This window comes from Etheostoma spectabile, chromosome 1, assembly GCF_008692095.1.
Source record: "Etheostoma spectabile isolate EspeVRDwgs_2016 chromosome 1, UIUC_Espe_1.0, whole genome shotgun sequence".
Classification (NCBI taxonomy): Eukaryota; Metazoa; Chordata; class Actinopteri; order Perciformes; family Percidae; genus Etheostoma; species Etheostoma spectabile.
Genome location: NC_045733.1, coordinates 6,229,005 through 6,249,876, shown reverse-complemented (window position 1 = coordinate 6,249,876; position 20,872 = coordinate 6,229,005). Strand labels below are relative to the sequence as shown.

At 39.4% G+C, this 20,872-nt stretch overlaps 1 protein-coding gene across 2 annotated transcripts in view; it reads right to left on the bottom strand.

Moving 5' to 3' along the window:
• Positions 1 to 16,494, bottom strand: part of phlpp2 (PH domain and leucine rich repeat protein phosphatase 2) — a 54,970-nt gene extending 38,476 nt beyond the window's left edge. The window contains exons 1-3 of one of the 2 annotated variants that reach the window (XM_032513947.1): positions 16,032 to 16,494; positions 12,390 to 12,673; positions 6,828 to 6,961 (exon numbers count right to left, since the gene is read on the bottom strand). In XM_032513947.1, the coding sequence (XP_032369838.1) occupies positions 6,828 to 6,961; positions 12,390 to 12,673; positions 16,032 to 16,241 (628 nt within the window). In that variant the 5' untranslated portion in view covers positions 16,242 to 16,494. The remainder of the gene's footprint in view (positions 1 to 6,827; positions 6,962 to 12,389; positions 12,674 to 16,031) is intronic. The other variant, XM_032513956.1, reaches the window with a different exon arrangement.
• Between the last annotated feature and the right edge of the window lie 4,378 nt (positions 16,495 to 20,872).

The following is a 20,872-nucleotide window of genomic DNA, read 5'->3' as shown; positions in this document are numbered from 1 at the left end:
CCTCCTCCAAGGTAAGAATTTAAAGTTTTTTACAACAACATTTTCAACAAGTAAAATAATACCATAATTTAATAAGCTTTCTGCTGGCGCTGTGGGTGACAATTACACACATAATATGCATACAGCAATTCACGGTGTGAGCATACAGTCATGCATTAATCCATCAACATAATGCTTCCTGCACTTCCATATCAATACAACCACCCATCTGAAAACTATTGGCCTTACGCAACGTCAAATGTCCCCACCATAAAGAGCCAACTTTTAAAACAAGCACACATGCTATCCCTCAAGGTCTATTGGGCTATTAGTTGCTAGGGAAACAGGTTGTTCACAAAATCAAAGTCCAATCTGAGTTGGTAAACCTCTGGCTGCTCTGTGTAAAATCGGCCAAATCAATCCCATCCCACTGATGACGAATTATGTTGAGTGGCTCCAGAGGGGTTTGGTGACATAGTCGTAGACATTGTGTAACACTGTTTTCTATCACAGGATGGTTTTGTCCAAGCTAAGGTAGTCCGTAGGAGCAGGGCCTCGGAGAGGCTGTGCTGCCTCAACTAAACTAATCATCAATGTGTCAAGAGGCCTCCTTGGAGAGGCTGCCAAACCACAGGGGCACTGTGACAAATGACAGATCAGAGAGTCAACTGTTTGACTTCTTATCGCTCCTCTGTTCATCTCAAGTGTTGCTGTGGCCTTCACTTGCCAGCAAACTTAGAGATATTTCACTTCCCATGGCATGCCAGATGAGCGGCGAGGTTGTGACAGGTCAGATTCTGTTGTCTTGTCACTGAAGAATAAAAATGGAGAGAAAAACAAATGAGAAGAGGGACAGGAGGGAATAGAGAGTTGACAGAGAGAAAGTAGAAAAAGGGAACTGAGAGGGATATGAAAGGTGTAAGATAGGATGTGACTGGGGGATCAAAAATAAGAGCGGAAGTGAATTGAGGAACTAGAACAGAGTAGAGGACTAGAAAAAAAATAGTAAAACTGAAACCATTTATCAAAAAGCTCCTTGCAGAAGATTAAAATTGGAGTAACTGCTTGCCTTCATATCTTTTAGTATAACTGTGAACTGCTACATTATTAATGATATATGTATTCTTGAGAAATATGGACAATTAATACATTATTCAATAAGCTGATTGACACAAAATACTACTACTAGCAAACTATTTTTTAAATGACGTAATCGTTTAGGTTGTTTTTCAAGCACAAATGCCAAACATTTAATTATCACAGTTTCTAAAATATTAAAATATCTAGAACACAAATGGCATCCAAAATGATCGATAAACTGCGTCTCTTTGCTTTTTGACTGTTTGTTTGACAACAAAACAATACAGGAGGACGGCTGTGGCTCAGTGGTAGAGCGGTTGCCTGCTAATCGGAAGGTTGGTGGTTTGATCCCCGCCCCTGCAGTCATTGTCGAAGTGTCCTTAGGCAAGACACTGAACCCTGAGATGCCCCCGGTGCTGCGCATCGGAGTGTGAATGTGTATGAATGTTTATCTGATGAGCAGGTGGCACCTTGTACGGCAGCCCCGGCCACAGTGTATGAATGTGTGTGAATGGCGAATGTTTCCTGTAGATGTAAAAGCGCTTTGAGCAGTTGTTAAGACTGGAAAAGCGCTATATAAAATACAGCAAATTTACATTTTTGGCATTACGTTGGGCTACAGTATAGGGAATTGTGATGAACATTCACACTGTTTCCTGATGTTTTCTAGACCAAACAATCAATTTGCTGATCAATTGATTATGAAAAAACTTGTAAGTTGCAGCCCGAATTTGAACAATAAACAAGAGTAGTGATGTATTATTCAGAACAGCTGTTGATTAACTGGATGACAGCATAGATTATATAGATCATGTAGTTAGTTCACTAAGTATCCGGCACCACTTTAACCAGCGTAACTACTCTTGAAAACATCTTTAAGACTTTAAGACTAAATGAACATCGCAAAATACATTGCTCCATCATTGAAATGCTCCATCATTGTAGGAGGGTTTAGGAAAACTAAATTTACCCAAAACTGGTAAAGTGGCCATTCTTTATATTTTAAATACAAAAGGCATTGTGCCAATTTGTAGTCTGTTACTCCTGATCTTGTTGTGGAGGGTGTTTATACAGTACGCTTTTGATACGGAACCACATGATTTCAATAGAACTGTTGAGGCCTCAGTTCAACACAATACTCCCTGTATCCCAGAGCTTTTTTGTCTTGCTCAAGATTGCATAGATTGTGTTAGCATGCAGTAGGGGGTCAGTGGAGGCGGAAACACAGTCTGATTTGACTCAGAACAGCAAGCTCTTTTTGGCAGTAAATTCAGATTCAACCCACCACCCAGATGCCTCCTCTTGGTGGTCTGTGTTTACCTCTATTTATAAAACTCTTATTTCAACTTTGTGCAAGAAATTCAACTCTGATATCAAACAAAGCCAGCCTAAACTGTGAAGAACACAGATGGAAGACACACAACTCAATACTGCTTTTGAATGCAGATGACATTAAAACAGACCATCCGAAGGTTGGATATGTTTCAGCAGCAGTAAGCCATCTGAATTGAAAGCTGGCCACGAGTCTTGGATGAAAGACAGTTTGCAGTTTTCAAGTAAGAAAGACGAAATCCACAGTAGAAATGGAGCTCCATCATAAAAACAGCATGTTACGAGAAGCTGTCAGGAAACCACGGAGAGCTTGCTCTCTGCGGACCTCTTTTGCTCAGGGCAAGTCTGTGGGAAACTGGTTCTGAGTTTCATTTTTCTCTTAAATCATAGTCTGAGTGCTTCTCCACTTTTTTTCTCTGTAAACCAATTATTTCTGCGTTTATGCTATAAAATGAAGAAGCAACCTTGTGCTAGGTTTTCCAGTGTGGTTTGAGACTTTCTGTTTCTCCAGGACATGATTATGATGACTCAGTGATAAACCATTGGGCCTTAGCGTTTCAGGCACTGGTTCACCCTCAATGTCATCCCAGTTTAGGACATGCACTGTCTTCATTTAGGTATAATTTCCATTAGTAAATCAGTACTAGCCAAATCAATAACTTATTAGCTGAGTTCACACCAAGTTTATTATAATTAATTATCATTTTTGTTATTATAATTTTCAATTAGTTTTTAGTTTTGACTTTTCAATTTCATTTTAGTTGAGTTTAAGTTAGTTTTCAGAGTGTGTTTACTAGTTTTAGTTTAGTTTCAGATTTTCAAAAGGGTTTAACTTTTATATATTTGGTTTAACAGTAACTTTAGTTTGTTTTTGTTAGGGCCAGGTATAATGTCTCAGAAATAATGTTTCGTTTCGGTAGTTCAATGATATGAGAGTCGACGGAGACTCATGCTGTCTCCCTTTTTAGTTGTGAAATAATAAAGCTAAAAACTAAAACTGAAATGATTTAAGTTTATGTTATGTTCATTTTTATTATTAGTTTTATAACCTGGCAATATACTGTAGTTTCAGTTTAGTTTTAGTTTGGCTTGAATGTTTTAGTTAAATATTTTTCATTACTTATTTTCTTTTAGTTTTAGTTAACTATAACGTGGTTGACATGGTTTACACTGTTTGCAGATGACTTATTTCCTTCTGCTCTGACGCTGAACCGGACATGAACTGTGCACAGCAGCTTCAGGTCGCTAAGCTCAAAGATGTAAGACAGAGATCACCCAGGCAGAGGTGGAACAGGGCTCAGTGGAGCTTACAGCAGGCCTTGTCTGTGCTGCAGCTGCAAGGGCCGACACAGAGAACCACAGGCCCTCAGGTCTCTGTAGTTGTTTTCACTAGGATTTTTTTTTTTATTAAGTCAGCATTTAGAAATGTTTACTCCCCTGTCCATGTTTGTTTTCATTTCATCTGTGCACCACAGCAGGAGGGTGTGTGTGTGGGTGTGTGAGAGGGGGAAGAAGGTTTGAGAAGAGTTTCCTGAACAAATAAGAGGATGCTAATAGGGTGAAATTTAATAAATTTCATGCTAGATTGCACTTTGAAACACATTAGTGGCTTGAATAAAAATGAGGCCATAAACAGAATAATACGCATGCCAATGAGCAAATGTGCACACCTACATATAAAATAAAAGCATGCCCTTCTATTTGCATGTAGACTACAGATATGTTATAACAGACCAATGTCTACATGTAACCATCTGCCTTTGGTTAAATGTATATGAGCCGAGAGCTTTAACCAAAGACCAAATTTCCTCTTCAGACTTATTCATTTGAATGATTTGTAGAGGTCTAAAGCAGTAAACCTATCTTATATTTCATAAGGAAAAAAGATGGGAGAAAGATCCAAAAAATATCATTGCAAAAGTATGTTTTTTTATACTTTGCAATATTGTTACAGGGTCAGTTCACAACTCAAATTCATCAACTGTTCTGGGAGCATTTCTTTGCCAGAAGAAATCCCAGTGAAGACCAATGTGGTCTGTGAATTATACAAATTATTTAGAAACTATGACATTTTTTGCAGAATGAAATGCATTGAGCACCATGACCAAAACCGCATTCAACTGTGGGGGTAACAGAAATCTTAGAGACAATTACGTATCTAAATACCTGGGCACATGGAACAACACAACTAACTGCATGGCTATATGCCCTTTAATCAACTTGCAATCCCTAAGGTTTTTACTATTGTTGTTATTGCTTTCAGGTTGGGAATCAATGATGCAGACTCTCAAAGGCTATTGAATGCAGAGCTGACACATGCAGTACACCACATCAGGTGGTTCTGTGGCAGCTGTAGTCTTAACTGATGGACCATGGTTTCCCTCAACTGCTTAATCAGATCATTACCCCTGACAACAGCTGTGAAAGAGCAAGCACCTGGGAGAGGGATCTCAGAACAAGGCTGTTGTTTGTTTCAGCAATGCATCACAGCCCACCTAAAACACTGTGTAGTGTGCACACACTGTGGATGGGAATGAAAAACCAAGTTTACCTTGAGCCAGCCAAAAAGTGAGGTCTACTGGTGAAGGTGTATGACTGGAGAGCTCCTGAAAATTATACTCCAAAACAGTTACTTCTCACTACCTCCCATTGACTGTTAACATTAATGGACAAAGCATCCTGGTATCTGAATGTATGAGAAAGTGACCCACTTCTCACTTGATTTATTACCTCAGTCAACATTTTCATAATGAGTATATGGTCTCAATCGCTAGTTTTAAGTCTTCTGCAACACAGAATAAAATTCATTTTTTGAATTATGGTCTCGTTTATTTTAAAGTCATCAATAAAGCAGGGGGTGTTTGCCAGTGAAAAGTGTTTAATGTAATGTGGCTCCTTGCTCACTTCTCCCTCTCGTCTACAATTGTTACATCTGCAACCAGGATAGCTGCACCCGTTAACGGCAATCTCGACGACTCATAGCAGATCTCCACAAACAAATGGGTGACATAACTCATGCTCTGTTCATTAATATTAACAGTCTATGCTACCTCCCCACTTCTACAGTTAGGTCAGCTAATGGCCAAATGAGGTTGTGCTCTCAGCCTTGGCGGTGCATCAAAAGTGCCAAGTACCAGTCATGCCTGGTTTCTGGTTCTCTTTTCCCATGAGTTGACAAAAGGAGGCAGGAAGTCTCAAAGAGGCCTGGCTAGACTCTGACCAATGTGGCCTGACTACTGATAGTAGCCAAGATCAGACCAGTTTTCATGTTGGCAAGGGGCGAACAACAGTTAAGCTTCCACTGGACACATAGGGACTAAGAATAAGACTACAGTGAGTTTAATATTTGACAGCTAAACAAATGAACATCAGTTGTATTACAAGACAGATAGAAAGAGACATTTGTATTCATTCTAAAAAGCCAAGTTTAAGTCAGAGAAACGTAACACTGCTGATTATAACCCAAATTTTGTTCTGAGGAGTGATTATTATCAAGCAAGGTTGCCATGATATATACACATATATACTACACAAAAGTCTAGGATTCAAATGTTAAGCTGAAACTGACCATCAAAAATGTCAATTATATCCAACATGTTAGTGACTTTCTTATTCAGTGTGACAGCACAGTGTGACAGCACTGCATTTTAATGTAGGGAGAATTGTGTACTTTATGTGGGAGTGTGAGCCCTTTAGATGCTTTTTGCTCAGTCTGTTTCTCTGGCACAGCAGCATGTGAGCAGTTCAAACCCCAAACATAGGAGTTCCACTCACTCAGCAGGAACATCAGTCGATTTATCAAGTGGAAATTCATTACAGAACATTGTTCACCATTTACCCTTAATGGCAAACCCCTAATTGCTGCTACTGTAAGAGTATCATTAGACCAATGCACAGACTCAAACAGGGAAACCTAGAGATGTCCACGGGATTGTTAGCTGTATTAACATGACACATGCAGGTATAAAAATGTCTCCATAGAGTCACATCCATTCTGCCAATGGATTAATATATCACACTGACACAGGGATACTTAGTCACTACAGTCCTGGGGTCATGGACGCATGTTGACAGCAGCAGATGAAATGGTGATGGAGAATCACCAGAGGATGAAGGATGGTCACTAACTTATCATGAGGCTGTGATGCGTGTGTTTGTGTTATGCCTGGCTATATTAGATAGTAGAGACAGCTTTAGAAAGAAATCCCTCTCAGGGATCTTCAACCAACAACTTTGTCCTTGCTGAAGGCACACACTTTCATGTACACACACAGACACAAGATCAAGATCAAGAGGATGAAAAAAACGTTTTGGAACATTTGACCTGCTGCAGGCTGTTTTTAGGCCTTCAGGTCCGTTTTCCTCCTGCCAAATCCCACTGAGCAGCAGCAGATAGCAAAGATTGGGGATGATGGCCCCTGTGGGTCAGTACTCACCACTGTAGAAACGAATCAAACAGCTGAGATCTGAGTTGGCTGCTTCTTGCTGCACTCGTATAGGCTCTGTGTAGCCCATAGCTGTCAGGTAGTTATACAGCATCTGGAGCGGACGCTCAGAGGTGTCCAGCCTCCTACAGGACAAAAGAAAAAGAAAGATGGTTTAACAATGCCAGACAAAACTTTGTAACACCAGTTCATTTTACTCAGTATAGTGGACACGTACACTGAAGCATTAACATCAAACTAAAGGTGGACTGTTTCTTTATCTTTGGTAAAAACCGCACAGTTTTTTGTTTTTTTTAACGGGATAGCAGAAGAGTCCAGTTAGAGTCAAACTCCTAAGGGAAAACTCTTCTTGTTCAGGACGCAAAGATTTTAAATGTGTAAATATGCAGCACATCAAATAGGAATATACAGCACTACAAATTTTAAAAGCTTCAATGGCAGATGACATGGCCAAGCTGAAAGCACCACTGCCAGGCACTGAACCAAGTTTCTTGTGGTGATAAATGCAGTTTTTGATGTTTGATGAAGTGTTGTTAAAAGAAAAAAAGTTTGACAGAACTTCAGATTGTGTGGGAACAGATTTGTGTCCTTAAATTATCCCAAATGTTTCCAACAATGTTCAAACCCAGAGAAATAGGTAACCTGAATGTAAAAGTACTAAAAGTATTACACAAATACATGGGTTATATTGTTGCACTTATATTTAATGACAGCAAGGTGAGAAAATGTTTGAATTTTGTTCAGTTCAATAAGGACTCTTCCTGCTGATCCCTAACAGGATGAATGTCAACCCTGAAATCTAGTAGCCTTTCACATACAGTGGTGCTCAAGTTTACACACCCATGCTAAAATTGACTAAAAAGAGGAATAAAAAAAATAATCTTTTGGAAATTGATCTTAATGTCTTAATTAATAAAATTAGGCAAAATCCAACATTTAAGGACACCAATTTTCTTTCTGAATGAATAATGTATCGTACATAAATAAATGTTATTCCTTAAAATACAGGGGACAAGTATACACACCCTTACGTTAAATTCCTATTGAGGCAGACAGATTTTTATTTTTAAAGGCCAGTTATTTCATAGATCCAAGACAATATGCATTCTTATAAAGTTCCTTTGGCCTTTGGAATTAAAATAGCCCCCCATCATCACATAGCCTTCACCAGCTTTCAAAAGCTTTTCACTAATCAACTGGAAATGGTCCAAACAAAGGCCTGGGGATTATTCATGCTCACTCATCTCTTGAACAGCCTATCATTACTTAGACTTGTATTCCCTGAAAGTCTGAGCCATCCTCTTTTATGACTCCAAATGCATTTTCTATTTTCAGTTCTACCTAATAAAAGGCGTTAAACCATGAAGATGATGAGTTGATATCCAAAAAGTTTTAGTTTTGCCGGCTGATCGTTTTTACAAATGATGTAATTCCAGAGAGGCTGCATTGTAGGCGGCTCTGCAACGCGCACATACAGGAAGCAGATCAGACAGGGAGCACATACAGGGAGCAGATCAGACAGGGAGCACACACAGGGAGCAGATCAGACAGGGAGCACATACAGGGAGCAGATAAGACAGGGAGCAGCATTGAACACAAAATGCTGAAGCGTAAGTGCAGCTTCACAACTGAACTGCAAAAAATGTTTTTACATGTACCGTCCTGGTTGGGACAAGTGGGAGGCGGAGTGCACCATGTGCAAAGCCAGAACATTTGTTTCAGTGTCTAATAAAGGTGCAGGAGACCTCAACGCTCACATGGACACCAAAAAATCTTATCTTATTACATTGAAAAGGTTTTAAGAGATATTTAGCTGAAGCTGGATTTTGGAGCTGACACTGAATAGGTCATATTTAGAACATTATTTCATATTTATTTATTTGAAAAGAGCTGTTATTTTGTTACAGGTTGTTACATATTTTATTACATAAGTTATTTTTGTACTTGAGGCATAATAAAGCATGTTCATTAATCTCTGAGAAGCCTGTCTGAATTTGTGTTTCAAGGCCGGCCGAGTGTCCCATTTCAAAATATCAAAATATGGTCACCATGAACTAAAAGCAAAAGCATGATAATCATAACATAATATTGTCCAAAATCACATCAGCTGTTTTCTGTTGCACAAGTTTACTGTGCCTAATCTGTTCCAACCCTTCCCCTTGTCCAGCAGGCCTTTCACTCAGCATCCATCCTTCATCTTGTCAGTGTTGAGCCCACAAGATAATGGCCCTGTATCACTTATTTGGGTTGTGCCTGATCAAGCTGCAGGGCTCACCTAACCTGACTCCCGTGGCTGGCACTATGTCCTGATTCTGCATGAGGTTCTTTCTGCTCTTTTAATACCAATCACTGGGGTATTGTCAGGCTTGTTCGAGATGAGCCAGGCCTGCGCGGAATCGATCACTGGGGATCGCCATTAGATTTGTGTCCAACTTGATTCCAGCTTGCTCAGATGTCATGGATACATGAGCAACTGTAACCTCACAAGGTCGCAGTTTTTAAAGTCAGACAGTGCAGTTGCTTTCCACCGACTGCAAGACCCAGGGCATGATGCAAAACACCTGGCTCTCAGGTGATTGGTTCAGGATTGAGTCAACAATATGGCATTTTAAATAAAAATTGTATTGGTTCCGATTACAGATTGTCTACAGTCTGTTGTATATTAACATCAGCAACAGATCGCCTGTAGAGCATTTTAACAGCTACTCGGTCATAATGGAGCCTGCGTACCAGCTGATATATCGGTCTGAGTTCTTTTTAATAAATCGGACCTAACAGGATCTGAGCCTTTCTTTGACTTCTTGTTCAGACGAAGGCTACTTGAAACGACTGTAAACTCTCCGACTTGGCGGCGGCTTTTTGTCACTGCACCGCTGCTGCCACCTGCTCCTGTCCACTTTACAGGCAAGTCGCAGCTCATCTCATACAAGCCTCTTGATTTGCAATTGGTCTGGGCCATTCACCGTGCAGATTGTAGATACAGGCAGATGAGATGAGATTTCTCTTTCAGAGTGAGGAGCTCCGTGATATGGGAGGCCCATGGTATCAAGCCGCTACCTGCTCTGAGAGGAGTCAGTTGAGATGTCTGAGAGCCTCCCTTTGGAAGAGTTCTTGGCATGACAAACTGGGAGGAAACCCCGGGCATACCCAGAACATGTCAAAGGGGTTACATATCTCGTCTGTCATGCCAGCACTTAGGGAAGGAAGAGCATGTTGCTGGGAAAAAGAACACTTGATTTTCTGTTGCTCACCCTGTTGGCACTGTGGCCCTGACCAAATTTATCTTTATCTTAAAAGGCAATTTGTCCGGCTGAAAATACAATGGTCCCTTAGCAGGAAAACCCCAGACCATGTCTTCCTGTCAGCGGCACATCACTGCAAGCTATAAAAAATAAAATCACAAAAAAAGCTTTGATCCATCATCATCATCATGTTCTTACTTACAGACATTTCTTTAATGCTTGTGTCAGTGCCGTCAACAGCTTTGTATGTCTTAGATGTTCATACAGTACACACATCTATTATCAATCACAGTAATACATCCTATTACACATAGAACACTTATCTGTAGATTTTCAAAATTATTTACAACAAGCAGAAACATTTTAATAGATTAGAAGCCCCTTTAAGGTCAATCATAAATTGAGTCCTAACTGATGTATTTTCCATGAACATTTGCACAAACATTTGCACTTTTCTTTTTGATTCAATGCATTTAATGCAACCTTGACTTGTCTTTACTTCATGTGCTGTCTGTCTGTAGTAATGGAATTTTCCTTTAAATAAACAGAAATTATAGTTTTCTTAAGTCACCAATACCCTGTTTTTGGATGATGAAGACTTTAATATTAAATTTAGATCCACCTGGTGATACTCGCTGTACTGCTGGAATGTAAACTGATCACAGCCTATCCACAGGTTTACCAAAAGCCTTTCCTTTATTACCAGTCTGCGTTACTCTGCAATACCCACAGCCTTCAACACAGATATGATGAAGTTGCTTTATATGCTGTTAGTTGATCACACCATTTGCTACCAGCGATTAATAACCTCACGTCACTAGCACAATATCTGCAGCACGTCCATGGCATCATTCTCCAGCCATTAAGACTACAAGCACAATCATTTACAATTCTCCACTATAAATGCAGCTATTAGCATTTTTGCTAGTACCTCACATGTCTTGTAAGATTTGAAGATTTCGCTCTGTCTCACTATCCCTCAATATCCGCATTAATGGAAAACTGAACAGATAGAAAGGCTCCCATAGAATATGCTATAAGCCCCTGTGATTTAAGCTATAGCCGATTTCTTATTTTAAACCTAGCTTTCTTTATTTCTTCACACAGACTTTCCCAGGAAAGCAAAGGAGGAACGGCCCAGATTTCTTCCTGGTCCCGGATCAGTGAAACAGCTTTTTATCCTTTCACAGATAATCAAGGGGTCATTTGCTATTTCTGTCTACATATGTCTTGTGGAGCTGAGAAAGGCATACAATCGTGTTCCCTGAGGGTATCCTGAGTGAGGTGCTGTGGGAGTATGGGATGAGTAACTGCAGCAGGTCCTCAGTGCTGTGTTTGCCTTTTTTGTGTTAAGTCAAGCTTAATTAAGGTGACAAGGCATCAAGGATATTAAGTAAAAGACAGTTTTTTAAAAATATTTATCTAATAAAGCGAGACGTATCTGTACGTATTTATGTGTGTCCATGTTTGGGGGCGTGTTTGGAGGAAGGTAATCTGCACGTCACATACAGATGCCATGCAGAACGCTTTACAACAGCTTACAGTGTAGACATAGACTACATTGTAAGTCAGTAGTAGGCTATACAGTGGAGTTGCATATTAAGTGGTTTGGGGTCCTTCTGTAAGTAATTGTACAATTAGGTTTTGAAGCATTCTACAAGCAGCAATACCACAGGCCAAGCAATCATCTCGTTCCAAACAGGCACATCTTCAACAACGGGCACTGTACTAGTCATATAAATAAGGAAGATATGTAGAGCTTTATTTAGCAATTTACATTGCTTCGAACCAGTTTTTGTTAGATGTTATTATACCTAGTTCTGCTGTGTTTTTGTGTGTCTGATGGAAGAGATGTGCTTCAGTTGACCTATGCAGCTGTCTGTAAATCTTATGTTTACCTTGCACTATTCATGTAACTGCAACCCAAAGCATCTTTTTACGCTTTTATTTCTGTCACTGTTTTTCATTTCCATGTTCATACATTATTATACAGCACATTAGGCTGTGAGCTATGAGATGCTTCGCACTGACGGAGTGCAGCTGTTGGATGCATGTTTTGGCATTTCGAGAACTGAGGCAGGTTTTAACAACTTCACTGTCTTGCTCTGAACGGGGCATGGGTATTTGGAATACTCCTGGTATGGCCCTGGACCAAGGAAGAATAAGCCTCTAACTACAGTTGGTCTCTGGGCAGCCATCCTAAATTTTTAGGACATTTTATGCCAAATGGCTCAAATGCAGAGGACACATTTGCCCACAGGACATGATCAATTATAACTTTATTTTGATAACTTAACTGGTGTGTATTTACCTGATAAGATCCCCATGCAGCTGAACATAGAGTCCTTGTCCGTCCCTCTGAGCACACAGCTCCTCCACTGTGGTACTAGTGGAGCAGAGCACCAACTGCAGGTCTGTCTGAGGGGTGGAGGAGGACTGTGGACCAGAGGCAGGTAGCTGGGGGTCCACTGTGCCCCCATACAGACACACACAGCCCCGCTGGGTGTCCCCCTTTAGCCAGTCCCGCTCTCTTGATCCAAATCTGGTCTTTCTCGTCCCACAGCCACGACTCCCATTCCGTTTCATGTTGCGCTGCTGACACAGAAAGAGTTATTTTAACACACATATTGGCATAAGATACATAAAAGCATGTTTAACAGCCATGGACTGCCTAAATAGCTTGAGGTTAGTTTAAAATGTACTGCTGACCCTCCCAGAGGTGCTGTGGGCTTGTGCTGGTAGTTATCAATTGGATAATATCAATGATTCTTTTTTTAGAACAGTACTGGAACATAAAATGTCTTGTAACTACCTGTTTTGGCCTGTATCTGTCTCTCTCAGTTGGTACCTGATTGACTGGCTCCTCCCACCTCGTTTGGGGAATTGGCCTCACCTGCAGAGAGTCTATAAAACTAGGTGATTCTATGTCTGGTGCCTTGCTGGCACCCAACTTGGGTTTGTTTGGTTTGATTGTGTTTAATTTATCCTTTTTTCATGTTTATGAAGGTTAGGTGAACTTTTACACTTCCATAGCACCCAACACCCACAATACACTACTGATTACTGACGTTACACTCAGTAGTTTACTTTAGTTAAGTTGTCTTAAATAAATGTACTAAAAATTTAACTCGTTGTAGTGTGGACCTCCTTTCTTTGTTGTGCTCTTAAATGAGCTGTGCGTGACAGTATTCAAACTAAAAATGGGACAACCATGAAACATGCTGAAACAATATAAGTGTCCATGGGGAGAGGGTCTCCAACCACATTTCCTGACATCAGCTGGGATACTCTGATAGACTATGCTTTAACAGTGCTTTGGTTGTAGAACCTTCTATCTGTATAAACCTGAAATGAGAAGGATCCCCCCACATTGTAATCAATGGTCTATAATCAGTATTTAGTTATAAATACATGGTGAGTGATTTCAGTCATCACACTGACACAATACTTGAAATTGTTTTCCTTGTAGACTCAATTCCACTGAATTCTACATCCCTTGTCCGTTGCAGCAGCACTTCTCATGAAGTTCAAAACCATCTTTAATGTTTTTTCATTCAATTACCTTTCTTGCTCAGGATGGACTGTGTTACTTACAGGAACCAGAATACCATGTTGTTGTTTGCTCCTGCCCTAATCACTTGTGGTGATGTTAACCGGATGTGCAGTAGCATGATGTTTATCCAGAAAATTATGTAACGCTAGACTTTGAATTTGGTATTAACATGTGCTAAAATGATAAAATGTCAGTAACATCAGCTGCTCTTGAAAAACTACCATTCACAACAAAGGCATTACAGCATGCCACTTGGTTCAAGAGGTAAAGCTATATAATCATTATTCAGATTCTGCTTGGCAGTACATACACACACACACCTTGACCCCACATCCATCATTCATTCATAGATTCATAGACAGGATATATTTATATATACTGTATATATATATACACATATATACACTTAAAGGTGTCCTCAAAATGATTGGGAAATGTTGTGACCTTCGCCTCATTCAATTGTGCAGCAATTTGCTGCTTAGTGTGAAGGAAGAGTACACCAAAATAAATCCAAGGGTTTCACTGGGAAATGTCAAAAGAAGAGTAGTTCATTGAGTAAAGGGAAATGTCTGCTGGACCATCAGTTACAGTGGCTGGACTAGAGAGCTGAGCCACAGGGGGAGATCAACCACCCGCCAAAACACACACACACACACACAATGATGCATAATCATAATATAATATATAATATATAATAATCAGTTTCTTATCAAAATAGCTTTAAATTAATAATTATTTATCATACTATGATTTATAAATTATACACCTATCAATTAATTGGGAATTCCCTTAGTTGCTGTATTTGACAGAAAATGTGTTTAGTTTTGATATTAGTTAACAAAATTGAAATACATGTATTTTAATAACTTGATTTTAAAATACCTTTCTAATGTTTGGCCTTTTAAAATGAAAAAAAATCAGCATTGTCTAGGTCAAATAATCTTTTTGTTTTTTTAAATTTTCATCATGTCATGTATAACAGAACCGGAATGATTAAAAAAATTAGAATTTCTGTTAATAGGGAATCTCCTACTGCATCTCATTGTCTTCCTTAACAAATACTCAATCAAGCTAGTAATTGAATCTTAAGTTGTTTTGTTTTGTTTTGATATTTAGTTTTACTATTTTCCAAGGTCAAGAATAAACGTTCACTTATTAAATAGGTCATAAAGAGAAGCATTATTTCAGAGGTTGGAAAGGCGGGAATGTAACCGGAGAGAGGTTAGTTTAACTTCTACACCTATTGAAAAAACTGTGGCCACAGTGAAAGGAAGCTGCCATACCTTTTCCTCATCAGCTACTGTCAAGGTGAAGCCTCAGTGGTCAGCCCAGTCGACTACATTACTGGGACGCCCCCAGGTGAGTATTTGTGTCACTGTGTGAATGTGGAGCAGGGCTGCACTGAATAAGAGCATGCATGTTCAATTGTGCTGAGTCAGAAAGTAGTAGATGATAAATACACTGTATGTGAAATGAAATAATGACTGAGATTTATCAATGAATGATGGCTGACCTGGCTAGTCCCTTGTAGACTTCATATTGATGTTGATTTGTAACTGTAACTTGTGCTTAAGCAAATCAACAAGCATGGATGTTTTTTTAACAAAGACAGACAGGCAAGTATGGTTTGGATGTGGCCCTGGATTGTATTAACACACCAGGGCGAATGTCTTTACTGAGACTCAAAAACGCAACTCGTTATCTATTTTATGTTGATGTTAATAGGCATGAAAAAATACTACTAACCATTGCCCTTCACACTGACTGAAATATTATTATATTTAATAATATTAGTTATAATAAATATATTATTAATATTACTTTATGATTTTAATGTGGGCCTTTTCTTTAAATACAATACCTGAATAATGCATTCACATTGATTGAATAGCTCTGAGATAAAGTGTGTGCGTGTGTGCGTGTGTGTGCGTGTGCGTGTGCGTGTGTGTGTTGCCTTGTGAGCAGCTTCCTCCGAGACTTATAGTGTATGTCATTTACACAATATGTCTTGCTCTAAAAAAAAAACTGTTCAGCAGTGGGCCTTCCTATAAAAGCTTTAACAGCATTCAGTCAGTGTGCGTGTGTGGTTTGTGGATGGTAATTGGCTCTGGTACATTCCTCACTGAGTGACAATTATCCACAGATCAATCATCAACCAGAGAATACCAATCACTGATATCACAGCCATTACATAATATTACAAGGATGCGTTTTCATTGTCATGCACTTTGCCCTGTTTGAATCACCAACTGCAATGTAAGAGAAAACCACATGCAACTATATGTATGTCTATATGTAACACAATATAGACACAATATAGAGAGATAGCCTATTTGTCGAACACTTTGTTTGAATCACCTACTGCATCACAAGACCATAAATCCTCTCGTTATGACTTGCCTTTAGCACTCGGATCCCCGTCGTAGCGTGAGCTCCGGGACCAATGCGGCTGCCGCGACCTGCAGTCGGATTCAGCCCCGCTTGGTGTACTACCGTGTCCGGCTGCCTGTCTATGCAAGCCCCGTTATCTCCGACATCACCTCCTTTCTTGATGCCCGGTTGGGTGTTCGTCGCCACGACCGCTGTATTATCCTCGTCCTCCATCGCCATGTAGGATATCTATCATCAACGACAAAAACACAAAAGTTCCGTCCCGATGCGCGACTGGCAAATTCCCACGGAGAGGTAAAAATTCATCCCGTGTCGGTGCAGCGACGCCATATCCAGACTGAATCTGACTGCTGATCAATAAACATTAAATGGGCGGGTTTAGGGTATGTATTATTCATCAGCCACTGCCCCTTTCTGAGAGGAGAGGCGTTATACATTAATCATGACTATGTCTTTTTACTACTTGATACAATTCATCACGAAAAATAACGATATGCCCTTGAAGGGATCAGTGGTCACTCAGTTTTAACCTTTAGGCTAGAATTAGCAGATAGACCTATTTCAGGCGTAATGCACTATTAGCCTACTGTCACAAACCTGCAAACTAGATGAGTAAGGTATTGTTGTCACTGTGTACTGGAGAATTTACACAATAATGTTAATGAAAAAAATAAATAAAATAACTCAAATTCTCAAACTCAAATCATTCTATGACTCGCAACAAGAGACTGTGACTGCTGGCAACCCAAAAGCTAGTTGTTTACACCAACACTAAAGCATTAAGCTAATTTTTTTATTTACCATTAATAGAAGCCATAAATTCAAGAAAAATATAACTATAGGCCTATATAATGTAACAGGTTTAAAGAGTTTTACAAACTTTAAGTTGCATGCTATCCTTTAAATTTGTTATTTAAGATGATATGTTAGCTCTACAATAGTAGACTGTTGGGTCTTTTGGTTTTCTAGAGGGTTTAGAACCATATTTATAGAGGATCTCTGGTATAACAAATGTTTGCTAATACTGTACATCAGCTGACATTCAAACTCATTAGCTCAGCTTTATTTTTGCATTCCTTTATAGAGATGCATGTTTCATTGTAGGCTACAGTTGCCACAACTAACTAAGCAACTGACAACATAAACACAATACAGGCTGATATATGTGGCCTAGATTTAATTTATCTTAAATGCAGCTACCATGAATAGAATTATCTGAAAATGAGGTGGGTGTGTCAGAGTCACACCCAGTCAGGAGCAACTTGTATTTAAACTCGTGTTCAGGATGTTCAGCGCACCACAGCACCGCTGTTCACATAAACATTTTACTACATTTTGTCGTTATGTAGGCTACTGTTCGTTCAAAAGAACAATGGCGGACGTGATAGACAGATGCTTTATCCAATCACCTGCCAGGTTTTTTTTTTTAAAGTGCCTGCCCTTTCCAAAACAGTTTCCAATGACTTCTCAGATGGTTCTGATTCAAACCTTCTGGCGCATCAGGTTAGCAATTTACAAAACACATTTGTAACTAATGAAATCACCACAAATGCCACTCAGTGAACCAAGTGGTTGGGGCCACGCACCAGGTTGGTTGTCCAACCTTGATAATCCTCTGACATGCTATCTACAGTAGATCTGCACCTGTATTTCTGCCTGGATGTCATGATTTTGGCTGGATTACAAGCCTCATTGGAGCCAAGTTTAACAAAAGTAAGTAAAAGAAATTCATTAAAGTAATGTTATCAATTTGTAAGTAGGTCTCCCCTACTTACACACCCACCAAATGAAAAAAATATACCCCAAAGCCCGTTGTTGAGGTTTCCCAGTAAGGCGTGACAGTGAGCAGTAACACCAGGACCCTGAAAACAGCTAAATGGAATGCAGCCATTATCCATTCTATTACTTGGCTGTGCTTCTGTCACTATATGTCAAAATAGCTGTTTTCGGCTGGATGTTCATTACCTTCCACTTTCTTTGTGTTGAAATTTTAAACTCTAGGGCGCCTGGTTATCTCACCTGGTAGAGCGGGCGTCCATATATAGAGGATTACTCCTGCGGCCCTTTGCTACATGTCATTACCCCTCTCTATCTCTCCTTTCAAGTCTGAACTGTCCTGGGTAAATATAATCTTCAAAAAAAATAAAAAGTAAACTCTGGTGGATGTATGAGACTCAGGGTTAACTGCTCCTCAGATCTCTCGAGGGTAAATCCAGATAGCTAGCTAGATCAGCCCAATCTGAGTTTTCTGTTGAACGACTTTTTAACACACACATGTTCCTATTTTGCAGCAGCACCATGGCTCTGTCCCATGGTGATTGTGATTGATCTAAAGAAACGCCAATAAACCAGAGCATGTTTTTTCTCCTATCCCGAAATGCTGTGTGGACTTGCCTGACCTTCCTTTGCAGCGCTGTGGTGGAAGATCTGTCAAAGAGACACTACACCCAATAAGGAGAGTAAGGATTGATTCCTACAGGGCCATTCATGTTCCACCAGTGACTGCATTAGATACTTAATAAACGCAGCTGCCAGTTGCTCATTCAACATTTTTTAAATTTAGTACCAGATTCTTTAACATTTTATAATCAATTAATAGCAATCTGGAAAAAATAAATATACAGAATACTAATTATTGTGTTCTGATTTGTTTATTGAGAGGTACAGGATTAGGCCATCATGTAACAAAAATATCTTAAGCTGATAGTGAGCAATAGTCAGGTTTTGTGTACAATATATAAATTATAATACCTAACAAATGAAGGTCCATCACATTGATTCAAAAATTTTTCAAAAAAAAAACTACCATAGTTCAACTAGATTTTTATTTGACTTTTTATTTGCTTGATCATTTTCTCCAACCCAAAGACAAGAATACACAGCATAAATTGAAAATATCCCATTTAATAGTTTACAACTTCTCATCTTTATTCATCACTTCATACTTTGAGTCTGACATTCACACTCACCTTGAAGCCATAGAACTAGGATTCAGTTCAACATCTCAAACTTGACTGGAAAAAGTGAACCTCATGCCTCCACCCTCCCCCCCCAGAAAAAAAAAAAAAAAAAAAAAAAAAAAAATCAGACACCATATAGTTTTACAGTCAGGACAGACCTGGGGGTTACAAACAGATTTTGTTTTTAAAATACAATGGATGCATTTTTGATTCAACAGTGAAAGTGAACATGGGTGGCAATGCAGATGCTCTGCCAAGCCCTACACACTGAATTCAGCCTAACAAAAAAAAACTAAAATCATTTATCCAATTAATCCAAATGACAGATGTGGACTTTCACTCTTAAAAACATTAACAGTATTGTAAGCACTATCCGAATAACTCCCTTTTGTACATTTTAGTACCATATTAGTACTGACCTATGAAGGTGGTGGGACAGATTTTATAATTTAACTTTTCTTGCATTTCAAAGAGTCTCAGGTCAAGAGTAGAAATTACATTATTTACACTGGTTTTCACATGCAGCTCAGAAGCTGAAAGTCAAAATTGCAGCCAAAACATGTCCTATCAAGATAAGACATGTTGCACTCCACCACTCTCTCAAGCATGATCTCTCTCACACACACACACACAAATTGGTTTTCATTTCTTTTCTTCCTTTAAGTTACAGTTTCCAAAGCACTTACGTTGGGTTCATTTTCAGTTGTACATTTAAAACTGCATGGATTTATGGTATCATTGAAAGAATGGATTAGATGTGATTAACAAGGGTACATACTGGTTGAATAAGACAATACAAACAAAACAACCAAAACATTCAGGAATAGATTTATGAAACTTCCTTTCCCATCCGGTCAGCCTTCCGTTTTGCACAGCTCCCCCTGGTGGTTATTAGCTTGTAGCACAGGCTTGTCCCAGTTTTGCATGGGCTTATGAAGCAGCACTCCATAAACAAAATCAAAAAGGTTCTAACAAAAAAAAAACATTCATTGCCTTCCTTCCTCATATCCTGCCTTGTAAAGTTGAATTTAAAACAGTGAGGGCTCAGTTTAATGTGCGACAGCCCCGCCTCTTGTATTTGTGACTACAGAGAGAAACTGAAAGATGTGCCACGCAGAAGCAAATAACATCAGCGATAAGAAGAAGCCGAGAAAAGAAGCCCTGTACTGTTCAGAACAAAGAAAAGGACACAGCTGCTCCAACATACATATCTGGAACCACTTAGCCCATATTAAAACTTCTATCAGCTCTTGTCCTCTTAGAACTCTATTCTAATTTAAAACCTACGGACCATACTGGGAAAAATAAAATCACAGTGAAGTTCAAAATCTCCTAATGTGGCACAAGTAGTGGACTTGCTTTGTTGAGACATGCTTTTAAGAAGGTGCTACATGACAGACAAAAAGGTAACCAGGCAACGATGAAAGTTAACGTGTCAAGACCCTTAGGCATCATTTCACAAAGCAAAGTGTAGGTTGAAGGGAGTTTAATAGATCAAATTGTCAAGAGTGCAGAACACTAAACAACACGAGGCCAGAGTTACATCGTGGCAAGAAGCCTGCTCCTCTTCGAAGGAGGGCATGGATACATGAGGCGTTTGAGGGGCGGAGAAGCAGATGAAGCAAGGTGCCACTTCTGCTGCTGTGCAGCACTGTGCTTAGATTTCTCAGTAGTACAGTACATCAATTAGACATCTGTTAAGATGGATCCAACCCTTATTTCGACATCATGAGGAACCCCGACAAGTAGCCTACCATATTTTTAAAAGAAGTAAAGATGATCATGAAGAATAGTAAATCAAATGCAGCTCAATTGCATCCTTTTAAAGGTTCTTTTTGTACATATATGCATACAATTATACTTCCTAGCTAATCTTTTATCTCCATGTGG